The 25,706-nt window shown below is 40.9% G+C and overlaps 1 protein-coding gene across 1 annotated transcript in view; it reads right to left on the bottom strand.

Annotated features, from left to right (window-relative positions):
- Positions 1–5,221: 5,221 nt before the first annotated feature.
- Positions 5,222–25,706, bottom strand: part of LOC120533501 (stonustoxin subunit alpha-like) — a 139,463-nt gene continuing 118,978 nt past the window's right edge. The window contains exons 8-9 of the mRNA XM_039760406.1: positions 22,258–22,355; positions 5,222–5,328 (exon numbers count right to left, since the gene is read on the bottom strand). Coding sequence (XP_039616340.1) covers positions 5,309–5,328; positions 22,258–22,355 — 118 coding nt within the window. The 3' untranslated portion in view covers positions 5,222–5,308. The remainder of the gene's footprint in view (positions 5,329–22,257; positions 22,356–25,706) is intronic.

Genomic DNA, 25,706 nt, shown 5'->3' with positions numbered 1-25,706 from the left:
GGCCCTCACACAGCTGATCCACTCCTGAATCTTCCATGTTGTTGTTGTTGCTCAGGTTTAGTTCAGTCAGTCGTGAGTGTGGAGAAGAAAGAGCCAAGGAGAGAGCTGAGCAACATCTGGAGGTGAGATGACAACGAGACAGCCTTTGGAGAAGAAGAGAAAGAAGTGAGGACATGAAGAGAGACAGACAGACAGAAGGACAAACAACACAAAGGTTCAATGGCCACTTGTATTCTGACTTTTCACTGAAGTGCAGTGTAAACACGAGACCACTACCATTCTTATAAAGTAAGGCGCTATATACCTGACAGGGTCACCTGCCTTCACGCTGGACAGACTGGTGCCAAGTCATTCAGACTGACATGTGGACATCAACACTGGATAAGAACGTCACACACGAGACTGACGGCGTCCTGCACTCATGTGACCAGATGGACTTGTCACAGGTGACCATGGGGTGAGGATGACAAACTGGAATTCTTGTCTGTCATTTACCACTCAGGACTGGCAGCTCTAGTGGTGACCAGCACTATTTTAGTCATGGGTTCATTTTCTGAACAGGAATAAAGGAATATATGTCTCACTGAAGTGTTATGGAGTCTCCTCTTTTGTTTGTTTGTATTATTTTGGTGATACTTTTTCACTTCACTTGCTGTCGTCCCGATGCGTCTTCTATTCACCTGAGTGATTCAGTTGAGCAAAATATAAATACAAAATGGGAGACACTGAGCTACAGGAGGAGACCTCTGAAAAGCATTTAGAGGTTTATGTTGACACATTATTTTCATTGACTAAGTACTGCACAGGAGCAATTAAAAAGATAAAATAAAATATTTGGTTATATTATAAAAACTTTTGAATTTAAATCAAGGGACATTATACTCTTACTTTATGATACACTAGTGAAAGCACATCTGGATTACTGAGTGCAGTTCTGGTCTCCTCAGTACAAGAAACACATAACAGCACTAGAAGATATGAAGAGTAGAGCAACAAAGTGCATCATGGGACCGTCATCATCAAGTTCTTCCATGTGAACCGTGAATACCATGAGGACTGACTGAGGTCATTTATGTTAGGTAGAATGCGTAAAGGGGGTTGGGTGGTCTCGTGGCTTTGGACCCCCTGCAGATTTTTTTTTTATTTCTCCAGCCGTTTGGTGTTTTTTTGTTTTTTTTTTCCTCCCTGGCCATCAGACCTTACTTTTATTAATGTTAATTAGTGTTCCCTAATTTTAATTCTTATTTATTTTGTCTTTTTTCTCTTTCTTCATCATGTAAAACACTTTGAGCTCCAGTATTTGTATGAAAATATGATATACTGTATAAATAAATGTTGTTAGGCAGGCTTGTAGTCAAGTCTTAAATTTCAAGTCCCAAAGAAGTCATAATGTGTTTTACACCAAATTTACATTTGCTGTTTCTAAAATTTACAGGAGTCATTTATTACATTTACTGTTACATTTCCAAACTATCAACTCCATCTTAATACAAAGATGAACAAAAATGAAGTGCAAATAAACGTAATGAGAATCAATTCTCAAAGTGCAGCTGAATGCAACAATACAAGCAGTGTAAACAAATGAGCAGGTCAGTTCTATGTATTGTCACACATGTGTTCCCACCTGGAGATGACCTTCCTGTCTCTGCTGAGGTAAGTGAGACCACTCTGAGACGAGAGGGGGCGCTCACGCTGACTGTCTCTCTTTATCCACCTGCAGCTCTGAGAAGAAACCAAATGAGGGGAACTGACTCAGCCGCAGTGCCCAGAGCTTGCCCCTGTCCTTCTGGGTGGGACTCTGAAAAGCTGCCAACCCCCCAGAGGATGGAGTCTGCTGTTGGACCCAGAAACTCAACATGAAACAAGCGCCATCGTGTTCACACAACCGCAAATTAAATTTGTCGATTGGGCTGAAAAGGTGTGTTTTGTTGGGCCATCACGTCCACTTTTGTTTTGTTTCCTTGTACTTCATTAAAGGGGGACACCCAGTGTAATCAGAATAATAAGTTTAGTGTTACTGTGCTCTGTACAAAAATTATTTTATAAATCCACTCGAATCTACAGGCCAGGCCAAATTTAGCACACATGGGCTCTCAGAATTTCGAACTGCTAGGCAAGCATTTGAAGAGTGAAAGGTACAACTACGACAATGGGCATTATACAATTTCCTTATGTTACAGATGAAATTGAATCCTCTCCTTGCCTTGTCTGGAACATAAGTGAGGGCCTGCACGTGGAGAAAACAGTATAAAAGTCTTGGACAGCAGCCAAGTCCTTGAAGCCAATGGACGGATGGGTGATAATGTCTTTCATCCTAAGAATCCTTCCTGCCACAGAAAATGACAGGCTGAATACATCAAGATCTCAACTTGATCAAGTATTGTCATTTGGCTTCCTCCGCCTGTAATGCCGCATAAATTGTCATTAAAAATACTTTCTCTTATGTGATTTCTTACTGCCATATCACTATGGGATAGATATTGCCTTTTAATATATATATATAGTTTCGGGTTACTTAAAACACCGCAATTACAACAGAACTTATTCTAACTAGGAAGGTATCGCCCCCTACAGGAAATACACACTTGGTACCCCGACATTATAAAGCAACTTATGCAGGTCTGTCCTCCAGTCACCATATTAGAAGACAAATATTGTCTGTTTGGATTATGTGTATTGTCCTTAATTATGTCCATTATATCTGTTCACCGTTGTAATCTATCACTTTATATTTAGTGATCAAGTGGGGTAGCTTGAAGAAGAGAGATGGTGAGTGTATTGACAAGCTGATCAGGTGAGCAGGATCTGTGGCTGGCATGGAAATGGACTCTCTGGTGACGGTGGCAGAGAGAAGGACACTGTGCAAGCTGCTATCTGTTATGGACAATGAACATCACCCACTATACACCACCATAATTAATCAGAGGAGTTTGTTTAGCGGTAGGCTGCTATCACAGAACTGCAATATGGACAGATACCAGAGATCTTTAGTCCTCAGAGCCATTAGACTCTTTAACTCTTCATAACAGGGGGTGGTGGTGGAGTTCTGGGCCTGATGCTCCTTCTCTCCTCCTAAGCTGTATTGACTGTATTAGCTGGGCACCACATCTGATATCTCACTATTGGCTCACTGCTCTATGAGTTTTATTTTGTTTAATGTTGTTATGGGTCACTTCAAACATGTTTTCCTATCAGCATAAGTCATATCACTTTATTTTATTTTCCTTTAATGATATGTCACTTTAGTATTTGTCACATTCATATTATGTTTAATATCATGTGCCACCTGTCACTTTGATAGTAGTATTATTGGCACAATTCTCACTGTACTGTCATTATTATATGCAAAAACAAAGAGTTTCTGTGCCACCTAAATCTGACATCTCCTCTGATTACTATTTAAGTTCTCCTCAGCAAGCCAAGAGACCACTGGCAAGAGCAGTCATCCTTCACATCAGCTTCTGCCCCAGCCACCTTAGCTGGTCACCACTGAGGACCCCAAACTCAGCTTGTGTTCCCACCACAATCCCATGGCCTTCAGCAGGGTGCCTTGTGAGACCTTCTCCTTTCTCCTAATGCCATCCCTCAGCCTTCAGCAGAAGCCCACTCAGTACAGTTGGTCAATCTTGCTCCTTGGGCACACAATAATTTTTAACCTTACCCCTTGAGTGCCATGTGCTCACTCCTCTCACAGCCACTTCTTGACCTCCACTCCATTGCATCAGATCAGCCACAATTCTACATTTACTTTATTTCTCATTTAACCTTCATCTTCATCTCTTTATTTTTCTCATTTTAAACTCATTGGGGTGCAGGTGTCTAATTCCAAACCCCAGAACACTAATGAGGACACTGGCTGAACTGCAGGTGTAAATTCCGCTCCGCCAATTCACCACCAACACTCCAGGGCTGCTCTGCTCCCCCACACTACCACATCCACCTACGTCCCTCTGAGTCCACCATTTTAATTTAAAAACCTGCACACAACCTCAGACACCTAACATGTGTCACCACACAGCTTTGTATTTAGTAGTAAAGAGAATCCTGCAGTGACCAGAGTGACCAGTGGGGCACAGGACTAGTGTGACAGGTGTCCTTAGTGACGTCAAATTATTCACATCTCTAGTCAACCGTTTGATTGTCAGCTGGCATTGAGGAAGTCCCTGATTGACTAAAATGACATAAGAAGGATTTGTGAGGCAGAGGGTCTGGACCTGTGATGACATCAGTAAAGACCATGTATGTATAAAAATATAAAAAAGGCACTATATACTGGATTATTGACAAAGTCATGTGACAGCCTAAACTGATCAGGTGGTGAGATTCTTGTTTTAATGTCTCACAAGAGACACAAGTGAGTTACAAACACAAGAGGGTGCCACTCCTCACACTGGAGTATCTCACTGACACGCTCACTGAGGTCACCTTCCCAGAATCCTCTCAGTGTTTCTGGACGTCTACTGCACATGATGTGTGTGTCCACCTGTTGGTCACTAAGCCCACTGACAGACTTCCTCCTGTTCCTCTGTCTGTCCTCCCCTCTTTCCTTCTCCTTAACCTCTGCCCTGTCCTCTTTTATTCGTCCTTTTCTTCATTCTGTTGATCTCCTTCTCTTGTCTCTCCTTTGCTCTTCTATTCTCCTTGTCCTTATCTGTCACTCCAGTCCAGCTCTAGCTGTCCACTCCTCTTTATCTTCTGTCACTTTAGTCGGCTCTTCTCCTCACAATGACTGTGTTTCTCCTCCTTATTCTATTTTAGTGATTTTAACAAACTTTAGTGAGTACATCAGATGACTGAAAGGAGGAAAGTGACAACGGAGAACAGGAACAAGTGTGAGATTAAACTAAAGAATGGACAGCGTGGTCTTTTGGGACAAGAAACACAACAACAGTCTGGACAGAGAGGATGAGGAGAGTGACCTGTGTGGTGGAGGGGCTCAGGGTCACAATGCTGTCTTTATGAATTGAATTACTAAAGGAAATCTGCAGTTGTGTCACCTCACATCCATCTGTCTGTCCATAAGGGACAGTGCAGTCTGTCCTGACTAAACACAGCATTTGTGTTGTGGGAGTAGAAAAGTCAGAGCGATAATGTGACAACAAATAAAATTCATGAGACACACATACACATACACACTTGTTCATCACTTACTTCAGTTTCTCTAATTTGCAGTTTTCACTCCCCAGCCCCTCACACAGCTGATCCACTCCTGAATCCTCCATGTTGTAGTTGGAGTTCAGATTCACTTCAGTCAGTCGGGAGTGTGGAGAAGAAAGAGCTGAGGAGAGAGCTGAACAACATTTGGAGGTCAGATCACATGACCTGAGGCTGTGGAGATAAAGAGACAGAAGTGAGGACATGAGGAGAGACGGACAGACAAACAGAATGACAAACAACACAAAGGTTCAATGGCCACTTGTATTCTGTCTTTTCACTAAAGTGCAGTGTGAACACGAGACCACTGCCATTCTTATAAAGTAAGGCACTATATACCTAACAGGGTCTGCCTTCACGCTGGACTGACTGGTGCCAAGTCATTCAGACTTACATGTGGACATCAACACTGGATAAGAACGTCACAGACATGAGACTGACGGTGTCCTGCACTCAGGTGACCAGATGGACTTGTCACAGGTGACCACGGGGTGAGGATGACAAACTGAAATTCTTGTCTGTCATTTACCACTCAGGACTGGCATCTCTAGTGGTGACCAGCAGCAGGTCTGTTTGTCTCTGTCTTTGTTGAAGTTTATTTACATTTTTTGATTAATTTTTAATATGAGTTACTTTTCTATATGAAGAGCAGAACAACCAAGTGCATTTATGGGACTGTCATTATCAAGTTCTTCCTTATGAACCCTGAATACCTCAAGGACTGACTGAGGTCATTTATGTTAGGTAGAATGCCTAGAGGGGGCTGGGTGGTCTCGTAGCCTTGGACCCCATGCAGATTTTATCTTTTTTCCAGCCGTCTGAAGTTTTTTTGTTTTTTCTGTCTTCCCTGGTCATCAGACCTTACTTTTATTCTATGTTAATTAGTGAGTCAGTCAGTCATTGTCTAAACTGCTATATCCTAACACAGGGTCACGGGGGTCTGCTGAAGTCAATCCCAGTCAACACAGGGCGCAAGGCAGGAACAAACCCTGGGCGGGGCACCAGCCTACTGCAGGGCATACACACACACACCAAGTAAACACCAGGGACAATTTAGGATTGACATTGCACCTAACCTGCATGTTTTTGGAGTGCGGGAGGAAACCCCCCGCAGACACGGGGAGAACATGCAAACTCCATGCAGGGACGACCCGGGTATGTTAATTAGTGTTCCCTAATTTAAATTCTTATTTATTTTGTGTTTCTTCTCTTTCTTCATCATGTAAAGCACTTTGAGCTCCATTATTTGTATGACAATATGCTATATAAATAAATGTTGTTATTGTGGTAAGGACATGTCCTACGGTGGCAGACTCAGAGAATTAAACTTGCTTAGTCTGAGCTGAGGAGATTGTGTGGGGACCTCATCCAGGTTGTTAAAATCCTCAAAGAACTGATAAAGGAGATCAGGCAGAATTCTTTCAATTTAAGTGTAATCGCATACTCAAGGACATTAGTGGCAATTAACAGAAAGTACATTTAAAATTGAAGCAAGAAAGCAGAAAGAGTTGTGGGACTCTGGAACAAACTACAAAGACATGGAGTTGAAGCAGAAACCTTGATAATCTTTAAGAAGAATCTTCATGAGTTTAGCTAAACAAACAGGCTTGATGGACTCAATCGTCTCCTCTCGTTTGTCAAATGTCTTAGGTTCTTTTGTCACTTTGCTTCATCTCTTGTATGACCCCTTGTAGATCACCAAGACTCATGTGAGGCTCCTGTTTATAGACTTCTCTTCAGCCTTTAACACCATTCAGCCTCACCTTCTTGAACAGAAATTAAAGAATTTAATTTCGACTTCAGTTTGGTAAGATGGCTGATTGAACTTTTAAGAGACAAGAACTGAAGAGTGAAAGTCAATGGCTCTCTGGCTGACATGTTGTCCTCCTCCACAGGTCCCCTCATGTCTGTTCTTTCACCTCTTTTGTACTCCTCTACACTAATGGTGGTCTCAGTCAATTTGAGGACAGGTTCATCTTAATATGTGCTGATGACTCAGTGATTGTTAGCCTACTGAGTGTGAATGAAACCAGTCCTGGTCCAGTGGGAGATGACTTTGTGAACTGGTCTGATGAGTCTTTTCTACTAATAATAAAACTTAGAAGCAGCACCAGTCACCAACAAGAAACAATCACCAAAGAGCAGGCAGTGGAGATTATTGACAGTTATAAATATCTGAGGACAATCAAAGACTCACAGCTGACTTTAAAGTGAAGCACAGAAGCCATCAGCAAAAAGTGACAGCAGCAGCTCAACTGTTTAAGGAAGCCGAGTCTTTGTAATGCGAGTCCTTCAATGATGACAGTCTTTTATAAATCTTGTATTTAGTTTGTCTGTATTTATAAACTGCTAGCTTGGTTTGGAAAGCAAAATGTCAAAAAGAAAAACAGAATAAACCAAATTGGAAAATGGAGAAGTAAAATAACAAGAACTGATCAGTCCAATCTTATTGACCTCCCATCATGCTGTGTGTCTCTGCTGACCAGTCAATAATTTGTTTATTAGTTTGAGTGAAGTTTCTGATGTTTGTTTAACTCAAATGAACATTGAAATAAACATTCATTTTCCACTCCTTCTGATTCTGAGCTGAGTCTCAGGGCAGCAATGAGAGCCCATCACACACCATGTCAGCCTATCCTTATGAGCTCCACAATCTTGTTTACGTATTTGATTCACTTAAAAAGCTTCATCTGAGCTATTTCTTCTAACATTAACACACCACACCAATTTATATAATACACGTCTAATGACCACATCATAGACAAAGCGTTATTGCAACAGGGACCTCTGTGTGTACAGCGGGTGAGAGGCCTGTGGGAGTACAGGAGTGAGCGTTAGTGCGAATACAAAGGGACATGGCTCGCTGTGAATTGGACAAAGGAGGGCAGATCTGCTCAGCTGGTGTGTAACATCAGGGCAAAGTCCTCAACGATTGTCAGCAAACTCTCAGGGGACACTTTAGTAGACTTGCCAATGTGAAACCCTCACCCTTTAGCTCTGTGGCAGCTGGAATTCTCTGAAGGTGTGAATCCAGCAGGACATCTGAACCACTTTTTATGTATTTTGGGACAAGTCACTGTTTGTCAAATTACAAGTAATTATCAAGTCATGAAGGGCAAGTTACGAGTCAAGTCTTAAATGTCAAGTCCCAAACAAGTCATAATGTGTTTTACACCAAATTTAATGCTATTTGTTAAATTTACAGGAATCATGAATAGTTTTTAAACATTTGTTACATTTATAATTATATTTCCAAACTTTCAACTCCATGTTATTACAAGGATGAAGAAAAATGAAGTACAAATACGCATGTAATGAGAAACAGTTCTCAAAGTGCCGCTGAATGTCACAATACAAGCAGTGCAAACAAATTAGCAGGCCTGTCAACTTCACATGAAATTAAATAGATTTCTGTTCAAAAAGTATGAATATAACAAGACCACCCAACACACTGAAATAGAAACACAGACCTAAAAAACATAAATGTAGGTGTAATAAGTCTGACATACACAACACAAATCATTTAAATGTGTGAGATCAGAGATCTGTCCATCTGTCTGTCTGTCTGTTCTCCCAACCCGCTTATCAGGGCAAGGTGGCTGAGGATTTTATTATTTTTTTAATCCTTTTATTGAATTTATTAAAATCAAACAACATTCCATACAAGCAAGTCTAATTTTACAAAACTACGTTCAAGTCAAGTCAACCCTCACCCATGAGAAAGAAAGCTACACCAACATAGTGAACCTTAATAGTAGAAAAGATAAGTAAGTAAATAAATAGAATTAAAAGGGGAAAAGAATCTCTTTCCTCAAATAAAATGCTTATTCTAGAATGTTATTTATCAGATCCTGCCAGGTTTTAAAAGAGTTCTGCACAGATCCTCTAAGTGAGAATTTGATTTCTTCCAGTTTCTAATAATATAAAACATCAGTTACCCAATGACTTAAAAGAGGAGAGTTAGGATTCTTCCAGTTGAGCGAGATAACTCAACTTGCCAATAGTGTAGGAAAGGTGATTACGGTTTGTTTGTCCTTCTCCACTTTAAGCCCCTCTGTGAGCCCACCAAACACAGCTGTTAGTGGGTTAGGAAGGATTGGGACACCAAGGCTGTCTGAGAGGCACTTCAAGATTTTGGTCCAGAATGATGTTAATTTGGCTCTGGCCCAAAACATGTGACTCAGTGAGGCTGGGACTTGATTGAAATGTTTGCAGGTTGGATCTTTTTGGACAATTTTAAACAAGACAGATGTAATTGATATATAATTTTACATTGAATAATTGTATGTTTTGCGCATATGGAGATCAAGTGAATTCTGTGCATTGCTACCTTCCACTCCTTTTCTGAGATATTTAGTGAGAGATCCTTTTTCCTCTGTACTCTGGGATCTTTGAAAGGGAGGGACTGTAAAATAGTTTTATATATTAAAGAAATGCTGTCTGAGTCCTCGAGACTGATAAATATTTTTTCCACATTAGAAATAAGTTGGAGGTGAGGAAAATTGGACAGGTTTTGTTTAACAAACATTCTAATTTGAAGGCAGTGAAATGTCTATGTGCAGATCTCTAAGTGACTTAATCCTGAATGTTTTCCAGACATTAAAAACTGAGTACGTTTGAGAGAATTTGGAAAAAGGTGGTCATCGTGCAGAGGTGCCACATATAAAAGCTTCTTTATCTTAAAGTACTTCCTACATTGGTTCATATTCTGAGTGAGTGAAGCACAACTGGGATGCTAGTATATTGGCGATAACTTGTGCTTATTGGGGTACAAAGCAAGGAATATAAAGAAGTACTGCAGGGTTTTATTTCTATTGCAGACCAAGCCTGTGTGTGTTCATCTATTTGTGTCCAGTTTTTTATAGCTTGTATATTTGCTGCCCAGCAATAAAATTGAAAGTTAGGTAGTGCCATCCCACCTTCTGCCTTTGATCTCTGTAGGACCTTTGATCTCGCCTTTTAGATATGTGGACGTTTTGAATTCCAAATAAATGAGGTTATGATTGAATCTAAATTTTTTTTTTAAATTATTTATTGATATATATTGGAATGTCTTGAAATAAAAAAGAAGCTTAGGGAGGATATTCACCTTGACAATGTTAATTCCTCCAGCTAAAGTGAGATGAAGGTTGGACCGTCAATGTAAGTCTTGCTTAAATTTTTCCATACGGTGACATTTTGTTGATAAAGAGCTTTATGTCTACTTGTGATGTTTACCTCTTGGTATTTAAATTGATCTGCAATGATAAAAAGGAAGGTGTCCAATCTAATATTGTGTACTTGAGAGTTCAATAGGAAGAGCACACTTTTAGTCAAATTAAGTCTGAGACAAGAGATCTTTTGAAATACTTTAGTTGACATTCTGTAGTCTTAGTTTAAGATAATACATTATTACATAAGACAGCTTTGACCTTAAATTCCAATTTTTCAAGGAATTATTGACATGAAGTCTATTGTTACATTGGCACTTATCACTATCAGAATTAAAAGGATAGACAGCTTGCTCTCTTTCTTTACACCCCAATCCCCCATTTTGCCTCCCCAAGTGAAGCTAATCCACACTTCCCAAAGTCCCAGTACTCTGACATACCCAGAGACAGAGCACATCTGAAACAAAACAAGCCCCCAACAGCAGCGCATGAGGATTACAATAAAGATATCTACTGACAGTTCAGTCCAAATACTATAAACATAAAATGTAATCTTAAACAGTTTGAGAGAGTAAACCCAGGGAATGACTTTAAACAGCAGACCTGGATAAGCAGATAACATTTGATAGTAAGCCCTAATACAATAAGCCAAGGGTACGATGTTAAACAGTCCACTATGAAGGAAATAAATTTCACATACATGCATACAGTCATATAATTGTAATTAAAACATAAAAGATGGCAGGTAATGAAATAGAATATATAATTATGGAATGAGTTTCATTGTGAATTGCTTCTACACCTGGTAAGATCTTCTTTAACATGCCAGGACACAATGCAACTCATGATCATCTTTCAAAAAGTGTCTGGGTCAGTTTTCTTAGATCTTAGAACTTCCCTTGAATGTCCACTTTCAGTTTGGCAGGATGCAAGAGGCTCTATTTGATCTCGGCTTTCTGTTTAATGTTGTAAAATGTGGCACGTTTAGCAGCTGTTGAGGGTGAGAAATCAGGAAAAATATGAATGTGATTATTTTCAAATATAATCTCTTGTTTATGTCTGAGAAGTAACACTTTATGTAATTTAAACTGTCATTTTTCAAAGCGCACGATTAAAGTCCTAGGTTAAGAGGTGTTCAATCCCCGTATGCGGTAAGCTGCTGCCATCTCGGTGAACTCCTCTCTCCAATTATTTTAGAGAATAGTTCAGCTACCAGTTTCACTGGGTTTGGACTTTCACGATTCTCAAGGAGACCTTTAATTCTGATATTATTACTTCTGTATCCATCTTCCAGTGAGGCAAGTTTGTCTCCAAGCACTTTGCATTTGGAATTTGCAGCTGCTGCTTTTTTTGTCAGGATAGATGCCAGTTGTTCCGCTATTTCTATACGAGTCTTTAACGTTTGCTTAACGTCTTCCAAGTCAGTCAGTCAGTCAGTCAGTCAGTCAGTCATTGTCCAACCCGCTATATCCTAACACAGGTTCAAGGGGGTCTTCTCTAAGTTTATTCTCAAATTTAGATGCATTTTCCTGTATTTTTGCCTCCGTTTTTTTCTAGCATACCTTTAAAGGCTGCCTCAAAGTGTTTACTTAAACAAGCTTCCTAACCCTTAATATCCTGAAGCAGTTTCTCATTTGTCTTCTGTATGTCCTTTATTTCATTCCTTATATTATTTAAATCCTTCTTTAGATTATCCTTGAGCTCCTTTATGTCTTGGGCGGTGGTCATTTTGTTGATCATTGTCTTCAGCTTGGACAGATCGTTTTGGTCTTCCCCGAATTCTGCGGGTGAAGTAGCAAGCCCAGTTGCAGCCAATGTTATTGGCTCACGAGGGGTAGATGAAAACATGGAAAGTAAGGCCATTTTCAGTTTCATTTCTAGAACTGACGAGTCCTCCCAGCCCAATTCACTTGCACATTCGCTCCCACTTTCGCTCTCAGCTGGGGATGATGCAGCAGTGTCAAGTCCTGAAAAATCTGTGCTATCGCCTATCCATTCCAGGTCAGTGTCTGACAGGATATACCTTGGCTTGAATTTGATGTTGGTTTAGATTTGGATGAAGCTTTAGCTGTCTTCTCCATTTGTTTCGGAGTCTTTATCCTACCACTCATGCTTGTATATGAATGTTGCCACACACACAGCTAAAGGGCCTAAGTAATTGTAATAAACCATCTGACCAGGGGGTGGTGGAGTGCGCTGACTGTCTTTCTCAGTTCCCTACAGACCTCTCCCGGGTAATCCAGAAAGGTTCCGGCGCCTCAGAAGACATCACTTCCGAAGCTGGCCCCTTTGATGACGTCACTTCAGATTCCGGCCACTTTGCTGACATCAGTTCTTCTCCAGAACTTTAAAGCCTCCATCTTGGGCTACAATAGCAGTTCTGTTTTGGACTCTGTGATATTGTGTATTTGATTCATAAAACCCTTTTGCAGCTGGGAAAAACAATATACGGGTGGCTGCCCCAAACCTTTATAATGTCTTGGACTCGTATTTATGACAGTGGCGTAGTTGGCAGGATGAAGTCCCAGAAGAAATCGGGGCTTGGACATGTAAATAACCAGGTAGGAAAGTACCGGGGCCGAGTTTCTGGGGGGGAAGTGCGTTTGGGGGTCAGGAAGGCTCAGTACAGGCTCCGCTCCTCAAATACAACCCCGGGCTTATAACTTACCAAATGGAGAATGTGAAGGGGACATACAGGCATAGGCTGGTTTCTGGGGATGAAACAAAAAGGGCTTATTATGTTCTCTCAAAGGAGAGAACTGAGACACCCATTGGAACTGATGTCCCAGATTTATATGGGCTATCCCCAGTCCATCAGGCAAAAAAAAAAAAAAACTGGGTACTTGATCCAGAGAGATCAGTCCAGGAACAGGCTATGGCCCTCTGGGAGCAGGTGGCTGTATGGCTAAGGCCATTTGAATTAACCACCTGCCAGACAGTTCAACAGGTAGCCTGCCTTCTCTTTTTAAAAGGCCTCCCTAAAACATTGCCCAGCCGGACTGGAGTAACTTTCACTCTATGGAAGAGCTTATAAAGCTTATGAAATCACCCGAGACAGTCTCAAAATCTGGGAGAGCAAAACGGCCCTCTAGTGGATTTCCTAGAGATCACATCCTACTGAATAAGTCTCTTACACATACAACGGAACCTGTTTCTGAGTTCCCGGGCCACTAGGCATGCGACCTACTCAGGAGCGAGGCAGGATGTAGGTGGAAGGGGGGAGATGGTTTGTGTGCTCTTGCCAACCCCTTGACGTGTTCAAATAAAGGATAAGTAGTCATTAATGGTTATAAACTCCATGCCCTGTTTTATTCCAGCAGCAACGTTTCCATTGATGATTGCCAAAATGTTTTACCACGAGAGAGAATTAAAAAAAAGACCAGTATTAAATGTATTCACAGAGACACCCGGATGTACAACACCGCCCTGTGTTTCGTGAGTCAGGGAGAATCACTAAAAAAATTTCCCATGGTGGTCCACCCTAATCCTCCCTTTCCAGTGATTCTAGGGCAGGACTGGTCAGAAAATAAATGCGGTAAACTATTGACTACTCCTGTTAAAAACTTAGGCCTCATTAAAGATGGGGATAACTCATCTCAAGCTGTCTCCACGACGTGTACACAGCCGGCGGAGAGAGATACGGAAGCCCACAAGGAGGATAGGGCGATTCCTGGTTCGTTGCAGGCCAATACGTCATCCACCTGCGCCTCGACGATTCCGGAGAAATCTCCTCCCCTTGAGGTCAGACTGGACCCTATCTCCAGGCATTTACTTTCAGTTTAAACAAACACTGGCTTCTTTTAAAAGGGAGCAGTGGAATGATGACTCCCTAAATTTTGCAAAAAATGCAGTAGTCCTTGTCAACGGCCAATGCACACACCAGCCCATGCCACAATGACCTCACTTTGTAATAGAAAATGATCTAAGATATCGGGTCGCGGAACATGGGGCGGAGGTTCGGAAGCTGTTGTTAATGAACCAATCGGTGGCAGGTTTGTGAATTAGCTCACGCCCACCTCCTTGAAGGCCATTCAGTCTCCGAAAAAACTTTAGAGCGGATTAAGCTCAGATTTTATTGGCCACTAATTAAGGAGGAGGTTTGCCATTTTTGTAATTCTTGTCCAGAATATAAATTGCGGCAAATTCCTAGGAGGGACCGTGCTCCTGTCGTTCCCATTCCTTTAATTGATGTCCCCTTTGAATGAATAGGGGTCAATATTGTAGGACCCTTGGAGCCCTCACCACGTGGACATACTGTAAATATATATTAGTCCTTGTGGATTATGCGACCCGATATCCAGAAGCTGTTCCCTTGCACTCAGCTACTGTATATCTAAAGCAATCGCAGGGTAACTAGTTAGGAGTATTTGCGCGTGTCGGTATTCTTAAAGAAGTCCTAACAGACCAAGGAACACCTTTTAACTCGGAGATGTTCAGGGAAACAGCCAAGTTACTGAAAATAAAACACTTAAAAGACTGCGGTGTACGATCCACAAACCTATGGTCAAGTGAAGAGATTTCATCAGACTCTCAAGGAGATGCTTCGCAAGGTGGTCAGCAGGGAGGAGAGGAATTGGTATCAACTCCCCCTCATTCTCTTTGCCTATCAGGAAGTCCCACAAGCCTCTATGGGGTTCTCTCCTTTTGAATTGTTATACGGATGACAACCCTGAGGTATATTGGATATTTTGAAAGAAGGTTGAGAAGGAGAGGCTCTTCCCTCTACAATTATTTTGGAAAATATCACACAGTTACGTGATAAATTTGGGAAAATCCAACCTTTTTTTTTTTTCCTTTTTATTAATTATATTGAATTCCATACAAATCAATCAAGTTTTTACAAAAAGAAAAATTGAGTTAAGAACAAATCGATCCCCACCCCTGAGAGAGAGAGCAAGCTAAACAGCATGAAATTTAAGACCTGTAAACATACCTAAATTAATAAATTCTCTGTGCTTTATGAGATTATTTTAAAATATTACTGATTAGATCCTGCCATGTTTTGAAAAAAGTCTGTACGGATCCTCTAACTGAGTATTTGATTTTTTCCAATTTCAAATAGTATAACACATCAGTTTCCCACTGACTTAAAAGAGGAGAGTTTGGGTTCTTCCAGTTTATCAGAATAAGTTTGCGTGCCAAACGTGTAGTGAATGCAGTCACAGTTTGTTTGTCTTTCTCCACCTTAAACCCATCTGGAAGAACCCTAAACACAGCTGTTAATGGGTTAGGAAGGATTGTGAGACCAAGGCTGCCTGAAAAGTAATTAAAATTTTTCATCCAGAATGATGATAATTTGGTGCAGGCCCAGAACATGTGACCCAGTGAGGATGAAACTAGTGTGCAGTGTTCGCAGGTTGAATCATGCCCTGGAAACATTTTGGAGAGTTTTAGTCGAGACAGATGTGCTCAATATATAATTAAATATATATTAAAATGCTTTCTACATTGGTTCCAGATTCTAAGTGAGTGGAGCACAATTGGGTTATTAGTATATTGCCGATAATGTGTGTTTATTGGAGCACAGAGCAAGGAATACAAAGAAGTACTGCAGAATTTTACTTCTATTGCGGACCATGCCTGTATATGTTATTCTATTTGTGTCCAGGTTCTTATGCTGTATATTTGCTGCCCAGTAATAAAACTGGAAGTTAGGTAGAGCCATGCGCCTTCTGCCTTTTGTCTTTGTAGGGTCGCTCTTTTGATGCGTGGATGTTTTGAATTCCAAATAAATGAGGTTATTGTTGAATCTAATTGCTTAAAAAATGATTTATTAATGTATATTGGAATGTTTTGAAATAAAAAAGGAGCTTAGGAAGAATATTCATCTTAACAGTGTTAATTCTTCCAGCTAGTGTGAGATGAAGGGTTGACCATCTATGCAAGTCTTGTTTAATTTTTTCCATGTAGATGGCGAAATTTTGCTGATAAAGAGCTTTATGTTTACTTGTGATGTTTACCCTAGTATTTAAACTGTTCTGCAATGATAAAAGGTAGGGTATCTAATCTAATATTATATGCTTGAGAATTCACTGGAAAGAGTACATTTTTATTCAGATTAATTCTGAGACCAGAGATCTTTTGAAATTCTGTGAGTGCTGTTAAGACTGCAGGCACAGAATTTTCTGGGTCCATATATACAGTACCATATCATCTGCATATAATGAGATTTTCTGTTCCAGTCCTTCTCTGCTAATCCCCTTTATCTGATCAGTATTTCGACAATGTATTGCCAGTGGTTCAATGGCAATTGCAAACAACAGCGGTGACAAGGGCCATCCTTGTCTAGTGCCACGTTCTAGTTTAAAGTAGTCTGAGCAAATGTTGTTGATGCAAACTGAAGCTTCTGGGTTAGTATACAGTAATTTAATCCATGCACAAATGTTCGGGCCAAACCCAAACTTCCAATGTAGTAAAAGGTATTTCCATTCAATCATGTGAATGCTTTTCTGCATCCAATGATAATAATATTTCTGGGGTGTTTGATTTAGTTGGTGAGTATATTACATTAAACAGGCGTCAAGATTTGAAGATAAGTGTGGCCCCTAATAAATCCAGTTTGGTCTTGTGATATTACCAAGGGGAGCACTTTCTCCATCCTTCTAGCTATGATTTTAGAGAGTATTTTAACGTTGTTATTCAGAAGTGAAATTGGTCTGTATGATGCACATTGTAATAAGTCCTTATTTTGTTTTGGAAAACAGTGATTAGTGCTTGGCAAAGGTTTGAGGAAGAGATTGGTTATCTCTGGCTTCTGTAAATGTTGCTAATAGGAGGGAGCTAGCTGAGAGGAGAATTTCTTGTAAAATTCTGCAGGGTAGCCATCAGGGCCTGCTGCTTTCCACCTTGGAGTGACTTTATAGCATCTAGTAATTCTGATAATGCCAGAGGTTTCTCAAGTTCCTCCACACTAAAAGTGTCTATTTGTGGTATCTGTAATGTATCCAGAAATGCATTAGATTGTGTATTGTCTTCTTTAAACTCAGTAGTATATAGGGATTTATAGTAGTCTCTGAAAGTGTGCATTATATTTTTGTGTTCATGATTTTATCTCTATTCGTTGGTGATTACTGAGATTGCATTGCACTTCTTGCTTGTGAATTTGTTAAGCTAAAAGCTTATTAGCTTTCTCTCCATGTTCATACTGTAGTAATGATGTCTGGATTTATAAATTAGTTGTTCAGTTTCTTTAGTTGTCAAGAGGTTTAGTTCTGAATGTAGAGCCTGCCTTTTCCTATGTAGAGTCTCACTTGGTAGTCTGGCATGTTCTTCATCTATTTTAGTAATTTCGCTTTTTATCTCTGCTACTTTCTTGGCTTGATTTATTTCTGTGGGAAAGATATGAGATAATCTGTCCTCTTAAGAAGGCCTTAAGAGTTTCCCAGAGTATTCCTGCAGAGATCTCGGGGGATGTATTTGTCTCTAGAAATAATTTGATTTGTTTGGATATAAATTCCACAATTCGTCTGCTAATAGAAGCGGGTTGAGGCGCCATCTGCAGGGTGAGTGTATGGGGCTTAGTAATTTTAGCTCCAAGATCATAGGTGCATGGTCAGAAATAACAATAGCATCGTATTTGCAAGATTTAATCATAGGCAAAAAGTTATTGTCTATAAAGAAGTAATCAATCCTTGAGTAGCAATGATGTACTGGTGAGTAGAAAGAATATGTTCTTGAATTTGGGTTTAAAAACCTCCAGGGGTCTGATAAGTTGTGATCAGTTATAAACTTTGTAATTATCTTTGCGGTGTTAGATGCCATTCCCCCTGTGGAAGAAGTCCTATCTAAAAGTGGATTTAGAGCACAATTAAAGTCCTCAGCCATTATAACTTCATGAGTGTTCAGATTGGGAATGGATGCAAATAAATTTTGTATAAATTCCTTATCATCAACATTAGGTGCATAAACATTTATCAAAATCATTTTACAGTTAGATAAGTCTCCCATGACCATTACATATCTCCCTTCAGGATCCAATACTACATCTGATGCTACAAATGGTACTGTTCTATGTATGAGAATTCCCACACCTCTAGTTTTCTTTGTAAAACTAGAATGGAACATTTGGCCAGTCCAGTCTTTTTGCAGCCGGAACTGATCCTTGCCTAGTAAGTGGGTCTCCTGTAAAAATACTATTTTAGCATTTAGACCTGTTAGGTGAGAGAGTACTTTCTTTCTCAATAATTTGTGATTTGTTGAGAGTTGTTGCCATGCAGCTTATTATTATGTTGGTAGTTATAATTATAAAGATTAAGAGGATAGATTAGGTATAGATCAAGCTTGCTCTCTTTCTCTCCCCCCCCCACCCTCCCTTTTGCCTCCCCAAGTGAGGCTAGAACCTACTTCACACAGTCGCAGTCCTCTGACATACCCAGAGACCTAGCACATCCAAAGCAAAACAAGCCCCCATGCAGCAGCATTTTAGGATTTAAAGATAGAGAGATCTATTAGCAATATAGTCAAAAAAAAAAAGTGCAATTAAAATGTATATAGTCTTCAGCAATCTTAGTGCATTAAGATGATACACCTAGACAATAAACCCGGGGGATAGTGTTAGAAATTTGTCCAAAATAAGCATAATAAGTGCTTTTTTGTACCGTTGGTGAGGCGGCAGGCTCTACTGTAACCTTTTCCAGTTTCAGGTGTTCTTCTCCGATCGGCCAGCTATCGAGATCTGCACTCACGATCGTACATTCGCTCCCCTTTTCAGTCTCAGCCGGCAACGGTGTAGTGGACCGTGGTCCCGAGGAGTCTGTATTTTCGCCCATCTGATCCTGGTCTGTCTCTGAAAGGCTGTATCTTGAACTAGGGCTTGCTGATCTTAGCTTGGGTGCACCTTTAATTTTCGATTCTTTCAGACCCCCTTTCTTGTTGGCCACGTTTATACAGTATATGCTTACATATACTGTAGCAGTCTCCTTGGATTGAATAGATACAGGATATCTCAGGATAATAAGTAAATAATATGAAAAATAACACCGCTGCTAGTGGAGCTCCACTTCAGACGTCCATCTCTCGCATCGGACGAGACCACAAAATCCGACCTATTTTAAAAAGTCATATGGATGAGGCACAAGCAGCACAGGCCCGTTATTACGATTGTGGCATGACACTTCGAGAATTCCAGCCGGGGGATCATGTCATGGTATTAGTTCCCACTTCCCATTCTAAATTGCTTGCCCATTGGCAAGGCCCTTGTGAAATTAAAGAGAGAAAAGGATTGGACGACTATTTGGTAAAGCAACCCAATCGTAGACTAACTGAGTAGGTTTATAAAGTGAACTTGCTGAAGCTGTGGAAGGAGAGGGAACCAGATCCCACCTCCGCTCAGCCCTGCTCATTCTTTGCTCACATAGACACCCTTAATTTCGGCGAGGAATTAACTTATAGACAAAAACGGGAGCTGGACTCAGCTATCCTGTCCGGTGAGTGAAAAACCCAGAAGGATCTCTCTGATTGCGCACAACATAGTGACTGAACCAGAGGTTATAGTCCAGGAGCGCCCCTATAGACTTCCTGAGGCAAAGAAAACAGAAGTGGAGCCCGGAAATCAAGCGAATGCTGGAACTAGAAGTGATTGAGGAAAGTTATAGTCTCTGGTCCAGCACAGTTGTGTTGGTTAGTAAGCCTGACGGCAGCTGGAGGTTTTGCAATGACTTCCTTCGGCCTAACCAGGTCTCCCTTTTTGATGCTTATCCCATGCCTCGCGTGGATGACCTCCTCGAGAGACTTGGACAAGCTGAACTTTTGACCACACTTGAAATGACAAAAGGGTACTGGCAGATTCCTTTAACAGACTTCGCGATGGTCAAGAGCGTGTTTAGCACTCCAAGCGGACACTGGCAGTATCAGGTTCTTCCATTCGGGTTACATGGGGCTCTTGTGACTTTCCAGCGTCTGATGGACAAAGTGCTCCAACCCCATAATGCGCATAGTGCTCCCTATCTGGATGACGTTGTCATCTATTCCAGCACATGGAAGGAACATGTACAGCAGGTCACTGCGGTATTGCGGACACTAGGAGGCTTCTTATTAATACCAAGAAATGTTTCTTTGGATTGAAAGAGGCTAAATATTTTGGCTACCTTGTGGATCGGGGTACCGTAAAACCACAGTGTTCAAAAATAGATGCCATTGTTAAATGGTCCTGTCTGCGAACCAAGAGGCTAATCCAAGCCTTTCTCGGGTTGGCCAGGTACTACCACCGGTTTCTACCTCAGTTTTCAGAGAGAGTGGCGCCCTTGACTGATCTTACAAAGAAGAGGGCTCCTAATCATGTGGTATGGACTGACAAGGCGGACGCTGCATTTAGTGACTTGAAACAGGCTCTTACGTCAGCACCAATATTAAAAGCTCCTAATTTTTCTGTCCCTTTTATTCACCAGACGGACACTTCGGACACAGGCCTGGGTGCTGTGCTGAGCCAAAGCGTCGATGGTGTTGAACACCCCGTCATGTATCTGAGCCGGAAACTGTTGGCTCGGGAGACCAGGTACGCAGTGGTGGAAAGGGAAGCCCTTGCAATCAAATGGGTGATTACGCAGTTGAGGTACTACTTCTTGGGCCAGGAGTTCGCTCTAGTGACGGATCATGCTCCTTTACAGTTGATGGCCCTTCACAAGGAGTCGAGTCCACAGGTCACTAGGTGGTTTCTTGACCTTCAACCTTACAAGTTTTCGATTATTCATCGTAAGGGTTCTCTCCATGCCAACACTGATGCTCTCTCTCATGCCCACGACCTCTCAGTACAGGACGCCCAACCCGATGGGTTTGGGCTGAAGGGGGGGGCCTTATCACACACATGCGAGTAGGAGGCAGCTAAAGGGCTTGAGTAATTGTAATAAAACATCTGACCAGGGGGCGGTGGAGTGCGCTGACTGTCTTTCTCAGTTCTCTACAGACCTTTCCTGGGAAATCCTGCAAGGTTCCGGTGCCTCAGAAGACGTCACTTCCGAAGCCGGCCCCTTTGATGACGTCACTTCCAAAGCTGGCCCCTTTGATGACATCACTTCTGGTTCCGGCCTCTTTGCTGACATCAGTTTTTTTGCAGACCTTTAAAGCCTCCATCTTGGGCTACTATAGCAGTTCTGTTTTGGACTCTGTGATAAGCACATCGTGTATTTGATTCATAAAACCCTTTTGCAGCTGGGAAAAACAATATATGGGTGGATGCCCCAAACTTTTATAATGTCTTGGACTCGTATTTATGACACTGTATATACTATAATTGAACGCACCAAAACGGTTGAAAAAACACAGGATACCTTGAAATTATTAAAAAAATAATCGGAAAAATAACACCACTGCTAACAGATTCTGCCTCAGATGTCCATCTCCCGTACCGGACAAGGTTTTTCATATCAGTCATTGCGTATGAAGTAGGATCAACACCTGGTCAGGGTGCCAGTCCATCACAGGGTGAACATACACAAACACACACACACAAGTTCTACTTCAACAACACCAAGTCCCATAACCTTCATGTTCTTTGACTGTGGAAGAAAACCACACAGAGAACACGTGAGCTCCACACAGAGAGCACTCAGAGCTTGAACCATCATCTCCATACTGCAAGGCACCAGCACTGGTACTGTGCCACCCAAAAACAGACAGAATAAGTGAAATGAACACAAAGAAATTTATAATAACTCATAAAACACAGTGGTATATCATAACAAAATTGTAAAGAGTAATTAAATAAAATGGCAAAAAACATAAACTAGATATTAATTATTAAAGAGAATGCATATTCATGTAAAGAAATAATAAACCAAAAAGAATACAATATAAACAATCATGAATATTATTTAAGTAATGAAGAAGAACACGGTTACAAAACAACAAAAACTTCCAGATAAATGCAGCAATAAATAAAAACAAGTATAATGAAAACAATTATGAAAAATACGTGAAAACATAACAGACAGTTATATGTATTGTCATGCATGTGTACCTGGAGATGACCTTCCTGTCTCTGCTGAGGTAAGTGATACCACTCTGAGATGAGATGGGGCGCTCACACTGACTGTCTCTCCTTTACAACCTGCAGCTCTGAGAAGAAACCAAATGAGGGTAACTGACTCAGCTGCAGTGTCCAGAGCTACCCCTGTCTTTCTGGGTGGGGCTCTTGAAAACTTGCCGGCCACCCAGAGCATGCAGTCTGATGTTGGACCCGCAGACTTGACATGGAGCAAGCGTGTGACACAACTGCAAAAAAAAAATTGTCTATTGGGCTGAAAAGGTGTGTTTTATTGGGTCCATCACATCCAGTTTTATCATGTTTTGTATCACTTCATTAAATGTGATATAGATAAAAAATAAGGGGAACATCACAGTCAGATTTGGTCCATTAAACATAACAAGAGTTTTGTTTCACCTTCTAAAACTGACATCTCCTCTGCTTGCCATTTATGTTCTCGTCAGCAAGAAAAGAGACCACCAGCAACAGCAGTCTTCCTTCACATCAGTTTCTGCCCCAGTCACCTTAGCTGGTCACACACTCCAAAACAGACTTCAGAAGGAGAAAAACCCAAAGCACACCACAGTGGCGAGAGAGTTTGATGGACTTAATGGGCTCAAAACCTCTCAAAGTTCTTTTAGCTTTCATCTGTCAAAGACAATGGACAGTTCATTCCTTGGACGTCAAATGTGCTTTTCTACAGGGTTTGACGCTGTGTCGGGAAAAACTGTGGAGGCTCAGAAAACGTTTGTGGTCTCATAGATGTTCCACTTTACTGGTATAATAAAGTCAAGGAGATCATGCTAAAGATGGGTGGAAATGTGGCACAAATGGATCCTGCAGTTTTTTTGTACTGGTTAGATGAAGATGATACTGTGAATGGAATTCTTATATGCCATGTTAATGACTTTATATGGGTGGGTGCACATAACTTTTCTATCTCAGTTATTCCATACCTCAGATCAACTTTGCAGGATGGTGATGAAGGGTATGAGCACTTCGGCTATGTGGGACTAGAAGTTCTAAGTGTCAATGGAGAAATATATATGCACCAAGTTAGCTATATAGAGAATCTTCAGCCCACTGCTGTAGTCTCTTCTAAATTCTTAAAAAGGGACGCTCCCCTCAAAGCACCTAACTAGAACAACTAAAGTCAAAAACAGGACAGACACCTACTGCTTACTTGGTGTGATTCAATCCATCAGGTCTGTAACAGAGAAAAGACTTCATCAAGAATTAAGTGGGATAAAAGAACGTCTTCAAGATTAAAAAGTCCAATGTGTTTTGTGGTCATCTACAAAGGACCAGCTTGCTGACTGTCTGAAAAAAGAGACGTCTCCTTTTGTATATTTAAAAGGACTTATAGACGGAATATGGCACAGTAAGTGACTAGCATAGGCATTTTTTTTTATTTTTTTTTATTTGAAGAAGAGTAATCATTAGTTCTGTGCATTTAAATAAATATTTGGTGTGTACTGCAGTTTAATTGTTTTTTCTTATCCAAAAGAGATGATGTTGTTAAGTTCTTTATCTTTCACTCCTATTTGTAGCATTGTGGTGTTGTGTCCCTATTGGGAGTATTAAGGCCCTTGTGAAGAGTAAGTGAACTTTTTTGGTAACACATGTCGGTGTGCTGATAAGTGAGTAATGAAAGTTTCTTTCTAACATCATTGGTATAAAACCATCTTTGTTACTCAGCATCCGAAGTACTTCTCCGAATGGTTGGTCATGTCTGCCTCCCTTTGTGGCTCAGTACCGGGTTGACTTCCCTCACCACCAGGCTTCCTCTCCACTGCACCAGCTCTGCCTTGAACCTGACATTTCTTTTTTCTTACCTCTGATATCACCTCCCTCCATTCTCTTTTTCACTCTTTCCTCCCAATCTAACCTACTCAGGCTCCTTTTATCCCCGTGGGCACAGGTTCCCGCCAAACAACCTGCATAATATCAAAAGAGATGAGCTGACTGAGCCTGCATGTAACAATCAGCTCATCTCATCACTTCACATAATAGCTGCCAAGCCCAACAGCCTGACACATCATTTAAAGTAAAAACTCTTAACACCAAGTACCCCATAATGAATTTTACCAAAGCAATCAAAAGGAAGGGGAGGGCTTTCTTAAAATCAGGAATCACGTTGTATGCAATGTGCATCAATTCCTATAATGACTGAGCCTCCAACTATCACAACCTCTCTCTTTCCAGGAACTGTTATTTGATGGCCCGTTGGGGATCCTCATGCCTGTCTACCACCTTAGAATCTTCAGAGGTACCGTCTAGCTCTGCAAGGACCTGAAAACAATTTCACACTTCCAGTTCTGGGGTTGATGCCCCCAGACAGTGTGCACTTTTTACCTTGCACCTTGTGACCGTGATCCGCCTTTCTCTACTTCTCTGGTCTGGAATCTCCTCCAGCGTCACCTAGTACACACTTTCTCTCTATAGGACACCTGGGCCAGGTCCACCAATTCTCTACTACAATGTAGGCCAGCCATCTCCTCCTCCTTTTTTAGCGACTCTGAGCTTGAGGTGCTGGATCAGCTGGTATCTTCAGCAGATGTAGCCATCATAGAAGACTACAGGATCCTCCAACCCGTCCTCTAAAATGTTTCACATCCAACAGGGGTTACACTGCACTGGCCTCATTATTAAAATTTGACTGTGGATTATTACTACATTTTTTTTTTTTTTTTACTTTTCCCTGTCTCTTCTCTTAACTTTGCACTCCTCTTATTACTTACTTACAAGCTCCCGACTCACACTATTTGTATTCCTTTGTATTTCTTTGTATTTAATTTTCTTTAAACTGTTGCTCTCTTAACTTCTCTACTTTCTTGACTGCTAAGAACTGCTCAATTAGAAAAACACACTTACTTAATATACACTGTGGGTTCATTTATTATTGTCTTGTCTACTCCTACAACCACTTATGTTTGATTGACGTCTTACTGCTACTCGCCTGTCAGCTGAGCTCTTTTCTTTATTGCTTTCAAGTCAGCCACTGACTTTTATCCCCAATAATGAATTGTTTTTTCTGTTATTAATAAGACACCAGTTATTTACTTAGAGATGTCAGTGTCAGCTACTGTTGCTTACTGCACTGCCTTGGCGACAGAAGTTGGAATACAAATAACAAGAACAAGTACAAGTAACTTTTACAAATGCTCAACCAAACTCTCAGCACTTTTTACTCCTGGCAAAAGAAAGGCATAAATAAACCTTTTAACAGGGAAAGAAATTTTTACATTTCCTGCATGGCTCCTTAGTGGCAACCCAAACACAAAGTTTTTAGAATCAAAATGTATTTTTAATTAACTCTCACACCTCAGAGCACAAATTTCTCAGCCACTTCTCATCCATTTTCAAGGATGACATCAGTATGTCTCAGTCTCAGCATTATTTCCTGTCCAATTGTCATGTAATATCATGTAAGAACACACATC

The sequence above is a fragment of the Polypterus senegalus genome, chromosome 8 (assembly GCF_016835505.1).
Source record: "Polypterus senegalus isolate Bchr_013 chromosome 8, ASM1683550v1, whole genome shotgun sequence".
NCBI lineage: Eukaryota > Metazoa > Chordata > Cladistia > Polypteriformes > Polypteridae > Polypterus > Polypterus senegalus.
Note: the sequence above shows the minus strand (reverse complement) of the source record. Positions and strands in the feature narration are given on the sequence as shown.